Source organism: Aythya ferina (genome assembly GCF_964211825.1).
Source record: "Aythya ferina genome assembly, chromosome: 15".
Lineage (NCBI taxonomy): Eukaryota > Metazoa > Chordata > Aves > Anseriformes > Anatidae > Aythya > Aythya ferina.
In genome coordinates this window covers 7,335,622-7,352,496 of record NC_140314.1, presented here as the reverse complement: position 1 = coordinate 7,352,496, position 16,875 = coordinate 7,335,622, and the positions used below count along the sequence as shown (strand labels likewise).

Sequence of the window (16,875 nt, the reverse complement as noted above, 5' to 3'; positions counted from 1 at the left end):
CTCTACAGTTCTCTTCCTTTTATATGACAGGTAAGTATCATGGGGTCACAGCAAAATGTATCTGCTACAAGTTATGGGGTGCCTAAACTACAGTAATGAAGAATTCTAGAGCATAAAATAATCACTTTTTCCCTGTGGAAATGCAGAATCTCAAAAAAGATGCCTTCCTTTGTCTTCCACTTATAACAGAAGGTATAAGCCTGATCTGGCCTCCAAAGAGAATATACTGTTCTAATTAGAATTCTGACCTCATCTATCAACTAAATAGTTAGACATTTCTCTTTTTTGTTGCCTTTTTTTTAAAAAAAAAAAAAAAAGTTCAATACTAAAGTTAGTCCACAAGCCTTTATTTTATTGATAAAACCCCTAAACTAATGCCATAGAAAAACCTTCCATGAGGTTGACAGCACTTGTGAGCTGACTAAGGCCAGACAGCAGCACAGAACAGTGATACCATAGCAATTTAATGGATTCAATAATTTTAAAAGGTCTATAGTAAGTCACCTTTTACTTGTCACAGGGCAAAGAACTCACTGTACTGCTTGCTTTGCAACTTTCACAGGCTGATACATCTTTTAACTATTGAGAACATAATTACGTTTGAAGGACATGTTGATCCCATAGGTCTCAACAGATAGTCATAGAATAAATGAACCAATATATAAATCTGATATCACATAATTGTTAAGGCTCATTGCTTCTTTATCCAAAAATGAAAACCACAAATATATCAAACTATAGATGTCTTTCTTCATAATAATTTTAGAAGTTCTCAGATACTCCATTTGAAAGTGACTTAACACTAAGATTTTGATCTTACTTCTTGATATTCCTTTGATGCATGTGAAAAGCTTTATTCCCTGGAGAAAAACACTGTCCTAGAAATGTGACATCACTGCACAAATTATATACTTCCTATTTATTTCCTCCTCTATAGGAGAAAATTCTTCACTGAGAGGGTGGTGAGGCTCTGGCACAGGCTGCTCAGAGAGGCTGTGCCTGGAGGTGTTCAAAGGCCAGGCTAGACGAGCAACCTGATATAGTGGGTGGCATCCCACTAGTGGGATGAATAGTGAATAACAAGGATCAGTACTGATACATAAAATTACCTGAGTGTGGATTCAAATATATATATAACTCAGTATTTCTGTACATCTGCTGCATGCGTTATTCTAATGGTAATTTTGTCTGTTGTGATGTATTGGGGGTTATTTATACATTTTGGTTATTATTAAATTAATGTTTCTATTTTTACTTATTTTAAACATAGTTAATTCTCTTTGCTCGTCAGTATAACAAACACTTGTTAACCCTCACCCAAAATAGCTAATATGTTGAAGTAAAAAATGCTGTAGATATACTTGACATTACTCTTAGTAGACTTCAATGAAATGGAAGGAAAGGAAGCTTCTTGGATGAAGACCACTGTTTCCTGATACCTTTCCATTTTACAGGAGATAAGTACCATTATATAGTCATCCTTTCAACTTACGTGGAATCTTTCACTGTGAATCAAAATGGGATGCAATAAACTTTCAGTTTTTGCTTTTTAAATTTCTTAATTTTACCTCCATCAAATACAAATTTACAAAATTATCTTCAATTTATACTGTATGATTCAACAGGTCACTTAGAAAGCAAACACATCTCATAGAAGGACAGCCCAAATGCTGCTTAGATGTTAGTATAGTATAGTAATAGTATACAAAATATTTTGGTCTAACTGATAGATAATTGTATGTTTTGTTTTGTTTTGTTTTTTTTTTAATAAGATGCCTGACTTCTTAGAAATTTGCTATGGTACCAGCAATTGTTTGGTTATATTAGTCTTCATTTTGAATCATTGTTTGAATGCTGACATAATAGTAGAAATACCAAATTTATGTATCATCACTTGTTCATAAAAATGCATTTCCACCCATCTGTAATTTTGCTGAATATAGGCATTAATTAGTATGCATATTCCTCCACAAGATTCATAAAAGTAACACTAACTTTCATGTTGGTGTTTAAATTATTCTTTAAAACAGAGCTTATGCTATTCTAAATCCCCTGTCCCACTACAGTTCTAAAGTCACTTAAGATGATGGATTTATATTACTTTCTATCAGGATTTACTCTCAAGTTTCATAGATTACATTCCTGAGAAATTTTCTCTGCTACGCAGAGAAACGCTGCTAGTACTCTTAATTATATCCTTAAACAACGTATCTCCCTTCTTATTACTATGATTTTTTTGGATTGAGATACCAAAAAAAGCATAAGAATCCAGAAGACAGGTGCACTGAATGGCCGCTGAAGTCAAGTACAAATAACTAAACCAGAATATTTCAGGGCCTCATTTAAGAACTCAGTTAAGCAGGTCAAGAAAAGTAAGCAGGGCAGAACACTTAGATTTGTGGTATTGATTACTTACCTGACCCACATTTTCTGGTCTGTCGGTTGGTGTTTTAACAGTAGTACCTTTGGAAGACTCCATTCTCTTATCTGATGATGAACCTGTTTGCGAAGACCCCAGATAGTCTGGTGGTGGGAGGACAACACCAGCTTTTTCTGCAAGATTCACAGAACTAATACTTCTAATAGGTGCAGGGCTGTAAGACAGAAGCCAACAAATAACATTTTCAGTTCCTTTCACATGTCTTTAGTCCCAAGAAACAACAGAAGTGGATGAGCTGAAAGTTAATTAAAGCATGTAATCTCCCTGAAATCAGTGGGACTCTAAATTAAAGTTGGGGTGATGCTAGTTCTTGGGGTCTCTGTATAACCGTTAAAACGTGATAATGTAATCAAGGGATCATACTACAGATTGTTACAAAGTACTTACTATATATGCCACTGAACAACATCAACTGTAAGCAGAAATGTAACACGATTAATAGGTGTTACAGAAGTGTAAAGATTTGGGCATTTTTGCAAGTCCTGTTCAAAATGTTACCTTGGTGCTGGGGCAAATGCTTTTTCTTCTGCTGGTTCTTCCAGTGGTCTAGTATATGATGATGGAAACCATCCTTTTCTGTAATGGGAAAGGTTTTCAATTTCGTATTATATACAATTGGAATGATCTTTCAAAAGACAACACCAGACAAAACAGTAGACTTCAGAAGATTTAACATTTAAAGGCCTGGGTCTGATGATATCAAATTAGTTTACAAGATCTCCCTAAGATAAGCGCAGTGATTCACCTGACAGAAGGACTTCAAGTCCCCAGTCAATGATAGCCAGCAAAAAGGGTGGAAAAACATTTACTATTATCTGCTAATGAAACCTGATGAGAGACATTTTTCTTTCGTGTTCAGATTGGGTAAAGCATTGACTATCTTACGCTTTAGTTGACTCATGTTCCCCATAAAGCCAGCCATCCTTTTCTTCAGCTACAAGAAGCACGATGATATCCCCCTGTGCAAAGCTAAGTAATGTCTTGTTACTTCCAGCAGTATGTGGGAAGATTGTCTTCACTTTTTGCCTCTTCATTATATTCAACCCTGTGGCAACAGAAGTTGAACGTGATAAACTGGCATCTTCTGAATTCTCTGTCAAAAAAAAAAAAAAACAAAACAAGAAAAGAAAAGCAAAATTAACCACACTAATAAAATACAATTAGCTGTCTGATGGGAAAAGAAAAGTAGGTAAAGGAAAACTCAGTGCAAATGAAGTTCTGAAACTTTGTACTCCTTTACTTTCTGCTAAGACTCTCTGTTATCTACCATTTCTTACCACCACAAAGTTCTTAATAGTGTATGTGTATACAAATGCACATATCACAATAAGGTTGAATCAACAGGTATAAGAAGTTATATAAATTTTAACTTGCTACTGCTTCTTCTTTTGCCATGAAAATGCTAACCATACACAGCTACAGAAGACCTTTGAAAATTTTCCTTTAAAAAAAAAAAAAGGAAAAAAAAAAAAAAGAAAAAGGTGTGTATGAAGTCCAAGATTTCATTTGCAAATGAACCTAGCACTCAACTTCAACTGAATCAATGACAAATGCAGACACTTGGCACTTTGCAGACATCAGATGTTTACCAGAAGATTTAAAGGATGTCTCAAAAATGTGTATTATTTGACCAGCACAATGTATTGCAGAGCATTTTTTTTTTAAGGAAGAAATGCTGGAAATGCTATTATTACACTGAAGAGTTCTGCATTTCTTTTGTTGTGATGTAGGCTTAGTTCTTTCCCTATAGCAGAGTAAGCCAAGGATTAGTATTTTAGAAACTAGCAAAACAAATCTAAAGAGGATTTTGCGTTTCAGGAAAGAAATACAAGACTGCTCATTTTGTCCCATGTGCATTCTTCCTTAACTTACATATCCTTAAAGGAAACCAAAACAAGACTGCAATATTAGTTCACATTTGTTTGTGTGCACTGAAATAATCACACAGATGTGTCTTGTTCAAAATTACAGAATGTATTCTTCCAGTAAGATTGGGAGTCTGAGGAGCAGTTAAACTGGGAGAATCAGGTATGCATGTAAAGTGATTAAAATAGAATCTACCTGTATTTTACCTGATTAAAATAGAATCTTGACCTGTATTTTACTGCTAACAGTTCTTCCCTTCTTATGACGTATATTTTGCCTGTTAGGTAACTCATGTATAAATATTTCATAAGGAACATTCTTTACTCCTCCATATGTCCTGGAATTCACATCATGATAGTAGCCCAGAAATCCAAAGATAATTTTTAATACTGTAACGTGCCATTTGCTCTTATAGTTTGCAACAAAATGACACTCACCTGTTGAATTTAGTCTTTCAGAAGATGTCTTTGGAACTGTTGCAGGATTGTTAAACATATCAACCAGTGGACTAATGTATGCCCTACCTGTAGGAGCAGGGGGCACCTTTGATACACTTTCATAAGTATAAAAATCGTTTCCAATCTAGAGTCACAAAAAATATATATAAAAATTATTACAATACTGAGATGACAGTGACACCTGGGTTATTTGCAACATAAAATTCTAGAAAGCAATGCTCAAATTTTCCCAGATTATATATATGAAGGCCAGCCAGAAAGTCCTTACATTCCTACGAAGTTGTTGATAGGATACTTTGCAAGAGAGTCGTGTCCCTTGATACACATTTGTTAGTGGGAATGCTATAAAAGCCCCCATTTCCACAAATAGCACACTCACACCTAGATAAGTAAATTTCTTTGAATAAATAAATAAATTTGGAGATTAGTATAATTTAGAAATTCAACAACTAATGGTAAAACAAAAAAATAGAGGGAAGAAAGAAAGTAACATTTTGTTTAAGCTTATATTAAGCTAGCAGAGTATGAAATTACTAGTACTTACAGTTAAGAATTTAGGATATGGAACTGTTACAACAAATGAAGTCCTAAGACTGGGCTCTGCAGAAAAAGTCCTGAGCTCCCAACTGAAAACTGAGCCTTGTTTGGATATACACTTCTGCTAACCATATACATTGTGAATTTTTCCAGTGGTAGAGCTTCAGCTTAATGATTGGCTTTTATATCCAACCCCAGTATATTCCAGCTGAGTTACATTATAGACTTGAATCCAAATGCTTAAGTACAAAAGAAACTAGTGAAGCCAGTCTAGTCCCATTTAAAAGAGAACCATTAACTATCAGAGAAAGACGTACCATGGTATTTCTCTCTATCATTGGTGAAGGCTGTGGTGTTCCTGATACTGGAGTGGAACCAGGTGTCCTTATTTCGTCTATCATCATTTTGACTTTTTCAGGCACTTTGGTAGCATCACTACAAATTTCCTGCCACCCAGGCAGCTTAGAGTTGAGGAATTCTGCACACTGCATCCAAATGTAAAAGGTACTAGTCAAATACATGTTCTTCCATAAAATTACACAGAGCTACTTGCTAAATTTTGTTACAGCAAAATGATAACATAACTGAAATGGAAGTCTTTTCAAACAAGTTCATAATTATGTAATATATATTTGAAACAAATACTATGTAATAGAAAGAATGCTCTTTTTCAGGGTCAGATACTGGAATTTCTGTAGATTTTTTAAAAAGTCATAGTAACCCTTTATTGTGTATGAGAATATTGCATTGTAAACATTTTTGTGAACAGAATGCAACACTTGTCTGGTACTACAGTGTTCCTAGTGCTGCCTTAACTATTTATGGCAGTCTCATCTTGATACTAAAAGAGATGCTTAAGATCTCCTATAGGATTAGATTTCGGGAGTTTCATTTCTATTTACACTCATGCCACTGACCTGAACATGATAGAAGTGCATGTGCTGGGTAAAACTGCAGTGCTTGTCAACCAGAAAACAGAATCTTCTTTTTTCTTCAAGTAGAGCTTCTCTACAGCCTTCTGCAATAAATCTCTGAATATCAGTCTGTCGAGAGTTCACGGTTTCCAAATACTAAGGGAAAAAAAATAGTCTCTTAGTTTTATGTGGTGTACTCTATTCAATTACTGAAGTGAACTCCAAAAACCCTAGAAAAAGTTACCGGAAAAGTGGGGTAAGGTGGCTCTAATTCAAAGTCATTCCCTTTTCATGCATACACCTAATTCTCCAACCTCATCAGGTAAACGTATATTTTTTATTACAGGCAATTAGTAATCTAGGCACAGGAAAAGTTGCACCAGGGAGGTTTAGGCTGCATGTCAGGCAGAGTTTATTCTCAAAAAGGATGTTAGGCTTTGGAACAGGCTGCCCAGGGAGGTGGTAGAGTTGCAACCCCCGGATGTATTTTAGAGATGTGTGAATGTGGCACTTGGGGACATGGTTTAGTGGTGGACTTGTCACGACAGACAGATCGTTGGGCTTCATGATCTTAAGGGTCTTTTCCAACCTAAATAATATACTGATTCTATTTAAATGGGGAAAGGAAGCAAAACAAAAAAAAAAGTCTTTTAGCATCTAAGTAGTATCTACAGCAAATAAGAATACGATTTCAAAGCAGTAGCAACTGAGCTGAGCAATTTTAAGGCCACAGGTGTTCATTCTCTAATTAGACTCATTACCTTCATCTGCTCCATAGCAGTTACATTTACTTTCACAAAGCTGTGATGAATCTATACTTCATTTTAGAAAGGGGAAAATGAGATACTAAAGAGACTAAAGTATATTTATCTAAGGTTATGAAGATTCATGGCTAAAATGTGCTTAAATGTTAATTCTTGAATTCTCAGTCCAATACATTAAAAATAACTGATCTTCTGAATGCAGGTTAAAAGACAAGCAGTAAGAAATAAGAGCTATTCTTTATTTATTTTTGCTGTACCTTGTTATAAACAAAGCTTTCTTTGAACAGAAAATTAAAACAGAAAAATATGGAGGAAAAAATATAAAACATAATATAAAACAAAAAGCTCGTGCAAATAAAAATATCAATAGCAAGTATTTTCTGATATATATGATAGCCAGAATATGACTTATTATTTAAAACAAAGGTTCTCTTTACTGCCTTGCCATTTCTTATTTTGCCTCAAGATGGCAATGCTGTTTAAGATCTGCAGGAAAGGAAATAAATAATAAGGGATGTTGCCTACTTTGGAAAATTAATTTATAGCAAATTACTGTTGAAGTTGCATGGCATAGCTGCATAAACTTATGCATAAAGGTGTAGTTACTGAGGTAATTTAAAGTAGTTCACCAAGTAGTGGTCAAGTGAATAAACCTAGAAACTGAAGAAAAAGTCTCTGAACATATACAACAGTACAGTACAGCATTTATTTTCAACCAGAATGCATATTCTAGGAGCCCCCTTGATATAAAACAGCTTTGAGAAATCAAACTAACTTCAAAGAATGTGTATTGTTAACTGTTGCCAAACAATTTACAGAGGAGTTATGTGTATTAACTAATTACATTGCATATATAAAAATTGTAAGCTTCAAAAGTCAAGATTTAAAACAGACTCAGATATGACCTGAAACAGCTTAATGTTTTGACCAGTTCTCATTTAAAACAAAACAAAAAAACTTAAGAGACAACACACTGACCTCCATTTCTTTATGCTCATACTTCATTACATTTCGTGCTCCTTGGCTTTTCCTTCTGATTTTTTTCAGCTCAGCCTGAGACTTCTCTAGAGAATCTAATTTGCTTCTGTGTTCATTTTGGTACCTCTTTAAAGTTGCCTGCAATCAAAATATTTAAAACATCTTATAATGCACTCAGCAGTGCAACATTTGTAAGCATTTAAAAAGCATTTCCATAGATTATCACTAATACACAACAAATTAGGTGACCAATTGCTTTTCTCACCTTTAGTTTAAGAATGCTATTAAGTCATCAAGCATTGGTTCCTATTTTAACTCAACATAAGCATGAAAATTTTGGCCATGTTTATGTATTTAAAGCTCAAATCTGTCATACTAACTCCTAGGGAACAATTTCTGAAAAAGTCTATGCCTAACAACAGATAAATAAAATATGAGCTTGTTGGTATTAGAATTGAATGTACTTACAGTCATATATTTTACATCCAGGTCTGTTTTCTTCTCCAGTTCAGATATAATTTCTTTATGAAATTTTTTGAACTTGAAAAGCAAATGAATGAAGGGTTATTAAAAATCAGCAAAAGTAGTTTATAATTTCAAAAGGTTGGATAGATTAAGAAGTTGTTTAACTTACACTTTCCTCTAGACTGTCATTAAGTTTCTTGTGTGTTCTTGAAATTTCTGTGAGAACTTGGCCTGTTGATAAGCATACAACTGTATTTGTTTCTTTCATAGAGCTTTGAAGTTAGTTAACAAAGAGCAGCAATAAAATATATTTAACTGATACCGTTATTAACTAGAATATTCAAGAGAGATAGGAAACCTCTTGCTGTTGCTCATCACAGCAGTTGAAATAAATATATGTGGCCACAGACAAACCAAGAAGCTCACAAATGATAGAATAATTAATCATGTTATTTTGCAAAGAAGACTTGGAGTGCCAGACAAAATAACTACTTCCTTCTCTCCAGGATAGCACACATTGGTTTAGGAACAGGCTCTTTTCTTGCCAAGTCAGGGAATAGCACATAAAAAGTAAAGATACTTGTTACTACTTAAATAGCTGTTTCTTAGTCTGAAAACTGAACCTTAATGGTTAACTAACTGCTCCCTCAAAATCAAAGTAACCTTTCACGTTCATTGACGGCACACCTGCTAAAACAGATCTGATACACATGCTGATTAATTTCTTGCACTGTTTTATCAGAGCCTGACTGTATAGCATTAACAGCCAAGGAGAGGCAGATTTCTCAGCTTCTTCTCAACTCATCCTAAAAATGCCTATTACCCTTTGCTGTCTTCTAGCACCAGGTTGCATAGCTTACTTTTAACTGCTAGCAGTTAGCAGCTGGAATGTTTCACTTTGCTTTAGGAGGGTGTAGAGGAAAAAAACTCATTCCTTGGGTGTGGTTCTACATGCAAACCTATCTAAACTGGGCCTGCTGCAGTCCTGCCCTGTATGCGGGCGGCCACATCATCCTGCTCAGGATGCCGATGGCCACATCATCCAGCTCCCTCCCAGCTGTGCTGGCACTGACATGCTGAACGTGTGCCAGTCTGGTCTAGGAGACTGCAGCGTACGGCTCGGAGGAGCAGCTGGACATGTCCCAAAGTGGCCAGTTTGACCTCACCCAGACTAGAACCGTAGGTATTTACCAGGCCTCAGCCAGGAGCTGGTATAATGGCTTTTTGTCTACAGATGTGTTTTCTGTCATTACATTTCCATGGCAAGAACACGGGTTCTATTTCAGGGCTGGGTCACTGTCATGCCTCCTCCAGTAATCTATTTGTCAATCAACCTTTCATTATCCCACACTGAAGTCTTTGCCATGCAGGTTCTTACGGTATTAAACCTGAAAGGCTCTTGTTCTAACGTACAAAGCTCCATAATTCTGGTTTTCTGACTCTGTGCCACTGGCAGAGCCCCAGCACAAGACTGAGTCAGTCAGCAAAGACATGTCATCCTACAGTGTCTCAGTTCCCAAAAAAGCTCCCCAAAAGGTGCAGATAATTGACAAATTCAGCTAAATGACACAAATGACACAGAACTTTTGATGCGATCCTTCTCGTCTTCTCCTTTCTCAACATTTCCCCAGCCATCAAGACCTGTCTCTCCCACAGTATATGTTAGTGCTTTGGTAACCTTCCCATCTAATGCAGATACCATCTCATAGTGACTAGATATATATAATTACTTTTCTCTTTTCAAACTACATATATGTTTTTATATATACACATATCTATGTGTATGTAAACTGTACGATATATATAGATATATATATATATAAAACACCCTATTTTTCTGAGTCCTTCTGTACAGCCTACAGTGTTATGCTTTTTTTTTTTTTCCTTTATATTTAAGGTTGCTGGTGATTACCAAAATACAAAGGTAAATGCTATGAGAAGTGAGAGTTGCTACAGTAATTAGTTATTTCACATGCAACAGAGAAGTAAATACCATGTATTTACCATGTTATTTACCATAAACACTGAATTAACCAACACGAGTAAGCCACCTGGTTATTTTAAGGTTGCAGAAGTGAATGCAATTTAGTCTGTAGTGTTTGTTTTATCAAACTCAAATGAGAAGTTACATTTTAGACTGTAATGGCATTTTAAAATTGGAGGAGTTTTTAAAAAATTTATCAGCAACTTAAGAAAAATAGTGTTAGAAGACATAAGGAAAAATAATCCAATACAAGTAAGATTACAAAGTTTGTTTGGTTTTAAGTACGCAGAACAGAAAGCTGCTTGGAAAGTCACAGAAATTCAGGATGAACATTGAAATGGCCATCAAAAAATTGCTCTTATAGGTTTTTATTCTTTAAAATGAACTTATTCTCACTCTTCATCAAAAGTCCGTTCTGAGATCTGCTGCCAAAGCGGTGCACTTAGCTAATACTTGGCAACACTCACGCAGCCAGGCAGAGCTTTCCAAGTCCTGACAGACATCCAACAACGCCGGGTATTGACTCAGCTCTCGCGTCGCTCTTTCACACTCCCTTCCTCTGCCCGGCCCTGCCACCACAGTGTAAACGCTCAATAAAACAACCCATTCACCTGGTGCGTCAAGAATGGAAAACCTGACGCTCGGAGGTTGTTATTTTTGTCTCACACAGCACTTGAAGCAACTGCAGCCTTCAAGTCTTTAGGCTTTGAATGCTTGGTTAGAAACATTTTTATTTTGTTAATCTTTATTGCAAAGAATACTGCCAAAACACGTCCTGAGATTAAGAGAACTTTAAGAACTACGCTTCCTTCTGAACAGTTTGTGCTGGATTATTTCACAACTTTTTTTTCTTCATACACCGTAGAACACTTGAATTTTATTTTTAAATATCAGTGACTGTCTCATTGCATTTTCTTTTACTGTTAACCAAAGGCTCCCTGTACATAGTACATCAGACAGAAGAGATTTCATACTGTAATCTCTTTACCGCTGCTGGTAATCCAGAGGCACTCGCTATATGTGCTGGCTCACCCATTTCATTTCCTCTTACATGTTTTGAATCAACATTTTGAAAGGAACCCATAGTAAGCACACTCTGACCTATTAAGATCTAAATTATAGTTTACATTAGAGGTCAGATTCAGTACTTTGAATAGAGAACACTTTTATAATGAACATATACCATGGTCTTTTATCGCTGGTTTAAGATAATGGGTTAGCCAAGTTTAGATGGCCCTCCCAAGTAAGATTTATACAAGGAGAAAAGTTTTTGCAGGAGACTAATTCAGGAGAGGCAAAATGACCCCTAGCCTACTTGTAACAGCATCCAAGTGGGTTGGAAATTGAACAAGTTCAAGAGAATATTTTGATTTTAATTACAATAGTGATTTATAGGGTAGTTCTAATAAAGATAATGGGTTACTCTAGATTAATAATGGCATAAACTAACACCAGACTCTGGCATTCAGTGATTATTCAGTTTGTAAAGAGGTACAGAAAACTCCCTGAAGTGAAGGCAAACATGCATTTCTCACATCAATTAAAAACATTTTGCTATATATTAAAGCTGCTCATGATCAGGTTTTATATATGAGACCTCATAATACACAGTAACCAAATATTAGCCTTATCATCATTCACTGTCAAACCCCATAGCTAGCAAGCATAATGATGTGACTAGACTGCGTGATAACAGACCACTTAAGTCCGATTTATGACAGACATACTGTAAACTTGAACCAGCTTTAGGCATCATATTATGCAATGAATTAACAAACCAAAACCACCAGTCCTGATGATAAGCATAACTATTAAAATACATCCCTTTCAAAGATACCTTTTTGCCTTCCATTCCTCCACACCCCAAACGTAAAATCTTTGTGACTAAAATGATAAAGGTACTTTAAATATTTCCACATTTATTCTAGAAAACAAAAATGTAGTCATAAATGTTTATAGATACTTTATCTTACTATTAGCTTAGTAGTGCAATACAAGGAAGAAAAGAAATGATTCAGACAGGTGTTTTGAGAGAGCGTCTCACATTAAAAATAAACCAAACATTTCTCATGTACAGTTCTTGAAATTAGGCTGTATAATACAGATAGAATCTGAAATATGGCCATGAACAGTAATGCCGAATTCATGGTAAATTTATTTTAATTTCAAATAAGTGAAATGCACAGGTAGAAAGATTTTGTAAACTGAAACCTAAGAAATTCATGAAAGATTTTTAGGCTTAACTGAGGCTGTTGTATCTGCATTTTCTATCAGGAAAATAAGACGGACTAGAATTCCATTAATGCTCTGTTGGTTTTGTTACCAAAATAAATATATAGAAGTCACTAACCCAAAATACATAACACTCCTCCACACGCAGCTTCACATGAGCAAGAAGGCATCCTTAAAAAAAAACTGTCTTCACAGTAAATGAAAAATAAGGAAAACAATTTTTTAACAAATTCGCACTTAAAAAAAGAATAGCTAATAAGCACATTCATTTTAAGGCCAGAATATAGAACTTCTGCAGCAGTTACACGTTAATCTCTCTGGACATGCTGGGTGATTTTACTGGTTATCTTTTTAGCCTACATTGACTGCTCTGATGAACAGAAGACTAGAAGAATTAGTGCAAGGTAGTCAATAGAGTCAGAGAAGCAAATATTAGTAGCTGCCAACAAAATCACTTACACTTTTAAAAGACTAAATGATTATATTAGAATAAAATATATTAATTGTATCACTTACTTGAAATAGAATTAAATTTTGTTTTTCCTTAGAGGAGGTCACTGGAAAAAAATTCAAGTCTTTCTAGTAAGACTTTCTTAGATGTCTGGGAACAGACAAAGTGCTCAATCATAATCACTCATTTATCTCCTGTTGTCCTATTTTGCATTCAGAGCAGGTCTAGTAACTTCATGTATTCAAGATGAAACCACATCATTATTTGTGTTAAACAAGAGTAAAAGGCTGAGTCAAAGCTACAGATGGAAACAATCTAGTTCGAGTGTATTACTAGATCCCATTTCTGTTGAGATGCTCTTTCTTCCAAGTTACCCTTTGCCCAGAAGAAAGGCATTTATGACAAAGGAAAGTTGGAAACAATGTCCTTTGAAGCCATTAGCCCCTGAAAGGCAGTAAAATAGGAAGTTTCAAAGGAATAGAGTATAACAGATAAATATGATTGAACTAAACATCTGTTAAGCCTCAATTGCATTAAATTTATTATTCTCTCATAGGATTTATTGCAGAAGGTTTTAATTGTGCAGCAGATGCCTTAAAGAAGGCAAAAAGTCTTAATGGAATGTAATATACAGGAAAAAAATAGTAAGAAAAGAAAGCAATGCAAAGGTTTCCAAACCTCTAACTACTCTGCTTCTAATACAATTTGTCCAGAATACTTTACAAAAAAACACAATCTGTAGAATTAATACTAATATGCACATAAATCAATAGGACTAGGTCAAGTCTGCCTTTCCTTACTGCATGAGCGAACATGAAATAGGAAGCAAGGAGTAAATCTCTCTGTAGTTCATTTTATAAAACAGTGTTGACACATGACCATTCAATGCCATTTTATGAAGGTGACTGCAGAAGGTGAAGGGGAAGAATAAGAAGAATAAAACCTGCAGCAGAGAAACGGAAGGGATTTCAGAGCATAATAAAGCATTTGAAGTCCCTTATACGTGCTAGATCCAACTCTCCCAAAACAGCACTTCTGAATGGACAGTTATGTTTTGCTAGAACAGCACATAAATAAGTAATATGAATAAAATCTATATGCAAGAGGAATACAGTTAAAACAAATTTTGAAAACTTGTTGGGTAAAGCATACATTTTAAAAAATCAATTATTAAAAATTATTTTCTTTTCCAGAAAGCCATAGCAGATATAAAATAACTGCAAAGCCAAAACCTAACTCTGGAACTGTACCACCTCGGAAAGTCTAGCCCTCCAGAAACCCAGCTCAGGGGAGGTAATGGAGTCCGTATCAGTCTGCTGCATGCTGAACGTCCACGCTTATCCCACTGAACTGGCTTTTTAACCAAACAGATCCCTGACAGTTTTATCACAGGCAGCTCACATTACAATCTTTTGAATGTGTTATCAATTTGTCAATCTCATTGTCCATTCGGTCAGACTACTGTGAATAGGCATATGCCCTGTTCCGAGTGCAGAATAGGAATATGACTTCCTATACGGGTAGGCGTTCTCCCCTCCCGATGAAGTCAGAAAACATATGAAAACACTTTCCAAAAATATTTTTGTTGTTTTCTTAATTCAATGGCTCCTACTATATCTGAAGTTAATAATAAATTAATGCCATCTTAGTCAATAGTATGCTGGGCACAGAACAGCCTTACTTCTCATTTCAGCCATGACAAGTTCACGCGGCAAAAATGCAGCCCTCTTAACAGCGAGTGTTGTCAGAGTTGTTTACACCAGGCTCCAACACAAAATAAACTGCAGCAAATATTCATTTAGAATGCAATCTCATGCTTTTATCACCCCTTTAACTATTTAAGCATTTTATATGAAGTTGCTTTTAAAGCATCATTTTTCCTCTGAGATTAGCTCAAGTTACACAACCCACAATATTTTAAGTAATTATGTGAAACAGATTTAATGGTTTCAGTTGAGAAGTTTGAATTTCTCCATAGCTCTGTTTGATCACCTGTTTTTCTTCCCAAAAGCTACCTTACCTCCAATTGCTTAAAACCCTTTTAGATAAAGTCTGATTGATACAGAAGAGAGAAAACCCTCCAAAGTTCCAAAGAGCCTGGAAGATGCCTAAGTATCATGGTTCCATTTCCAGCCCAAAACAATAAGCAACAACTAGGATTATACAAGACACTTGCTAATTTATTGATTTGGGCTCCAATGTTACTAGGTGGTGATAAACTCATGCTGCTCTTTCTCCTTTTCGTCGGACTTCACTGCCTGTGTTCCTCACAAGGCTACTGACCAGGGAAGCATGTAGCTTTTAATGTATGTTTGATGGAAGTGAAATTTGCAGTTGCTTAAAGTTATAATCAAGGAGAACAAAAAAGGGGTGGAGGGAATACAATCTCTGTTTTTATCCAGTCAAACAGCTTCTTTCCAGCTCCATCACAGGCAATGTTCTTCGACAGGAGTCCAGAGCTGTTTTGATCAGCAGAGACTGCTTTCTAGCTACAGCACACTTTCTTCTGTTGGAAGAAAAGTACCTTTTACCATTGTACCTTTACAACCAATGCTGCACACTAGGTTTGGTTCTATGCTTCCTGGAGTATTAGCTTTTTTATGTGCATCTTTGTACATATATAGATAGATAGATATATAGCATATACATACAAATATATATGCATTTGACAGCCTGTTCCCTCTGTGCCAAAACTGAATAGCATCAGGATAAAAAAGAAGAGGGGAAAAAAAAGGTTGCTGGTAGCAGGCTGCCAGTGCCAGTGTCTGTTGCTCATCCTCTCCTAGCACGCCTCCGGCCCTAGAGCACAGCACGCTGCTAGTGGCATACGCTGCACTGCTGGCAACAACTCAACGGTGCCCACCACCTTCTCCAAAACTTCTGTCTTCTCAGTGGTAATGAACCATCACAGGCGTACTACCTGGTGGAGCTGGCTGGGAAAATGCAGTCAGGAGCATTTATAAAAGGTTGGCTAGGATTTTACCCAAAATGAATTTGTGTTTCTAAAGGGAGAAAAAAAAACAAAAAGCCTAACCACCAACCCTCAGCAGCTTATCTATGTTCTTTGGAATAAGCTTTGTTAGAGCACGCACTTGGCAATGCTCTCTTTGACACTTCCCGTGTTAGACGACATGCTGTTCTCCATGTGAGGAGTATAATCAAAGACTCCTGCTATTCAAAAATCCTTTCCCCATTTCATAGACAGACAAGGCATAGAGCATAATTTGCTTTTACTTAGTAGCCTAGCACCTACTATTTATACCATTTTCTTTTGTAGATCAGGATCTAAACTATGCATTTATCTTTTCCTTGTCTTAAAACATTGTTGATGATCATGTGAAACAAAAAAGGATAAAACTCCATAATGAAGTACTTTCCTAACACATAAATGAAAAAAAAAAAGAATAATAATAATTTTAAATTATTTTTAAACTATGGTATTATTAAGTATTAAAAGATACAGAACTTTTCAGCTCTGTATATTTCAAAGTCTATGACCTTTTTATAAAGTCATATTAAGATAAACCCAGGTATTAACTTATTTTAAAGTATATTTAGTCTAAAATTAATGCCAAATACTTTGACTTTAGTACAAATGATTTTAAAAAGTACTACAAAATGCGTATCATGCACTACGTGCTACATTGTAGGCAATAAACTGTTCATAAATTAGCCATTCCCACTTAAGAATTTACTGGAGTAAATACATAAGAGATTATCAAGATTATTACAATTTCCAGTTCCTTGGAGTTTGTTTGTGGTGTGATGCTCCTATTTTAGGATTTT

General features: G+C 35.5%; 1 protein-coding gene across 4 annotated transcripts in view; it reads right to left on the bottom strand.

Moving 5' to 3' along the window:
* Positions 1-16,875, bottom strand: part of BAIAP2L1 (BAR/IMD domain containing adaptor protein 2 like 1) — a 40,013-nt gene that overhangs the window by 3,728 nt on the left and 19,410 nt on the right. Inside the window, exons 4-12 of one of the 4 annotated variants that reach the window (XM_084536517.1) lie at positions 8,592-8,653; positions 8,426-8,497; positions 7,958-8,095; positions 6,206-6,371; positions 5,619-5,779; positions 4,744-4,888; positions 3,326-3,533; positions 2,939-3,016; positions 2,417-2,594 (exon numbers count right to left, since the gene is read on the bottom strand). In XM_084536517.1, coding sequence (XP_084392643.1) covers positions 2,417-2,594; positions 2,939-3,016; positions 3,326-3,533; positions 4,744-4,888; positions 5,619-5,779; positions 6,206-6,371; positions 7,958-8,095; positions 8,426-8,497; positions 8,592-8,653 — 1,208 coding nt within the window. Of the gene's footprint in view, positions 1-2,390; positions 2,595-2,938; positions 3,017-3,325; positions 3,534-4,743; positions 4,889-5,618; positions 5,787-6,205; positions 6,372-7,957; positions 8,096-8,425; positions 8,498-8,591; positions 8,654-16,875 lie in introns of all 4 variants that reach the window. The other 3 variants (XM_084536520.1, XM_084536519.1, XM_084536518.1) reach the window with 3 other exon arrangements.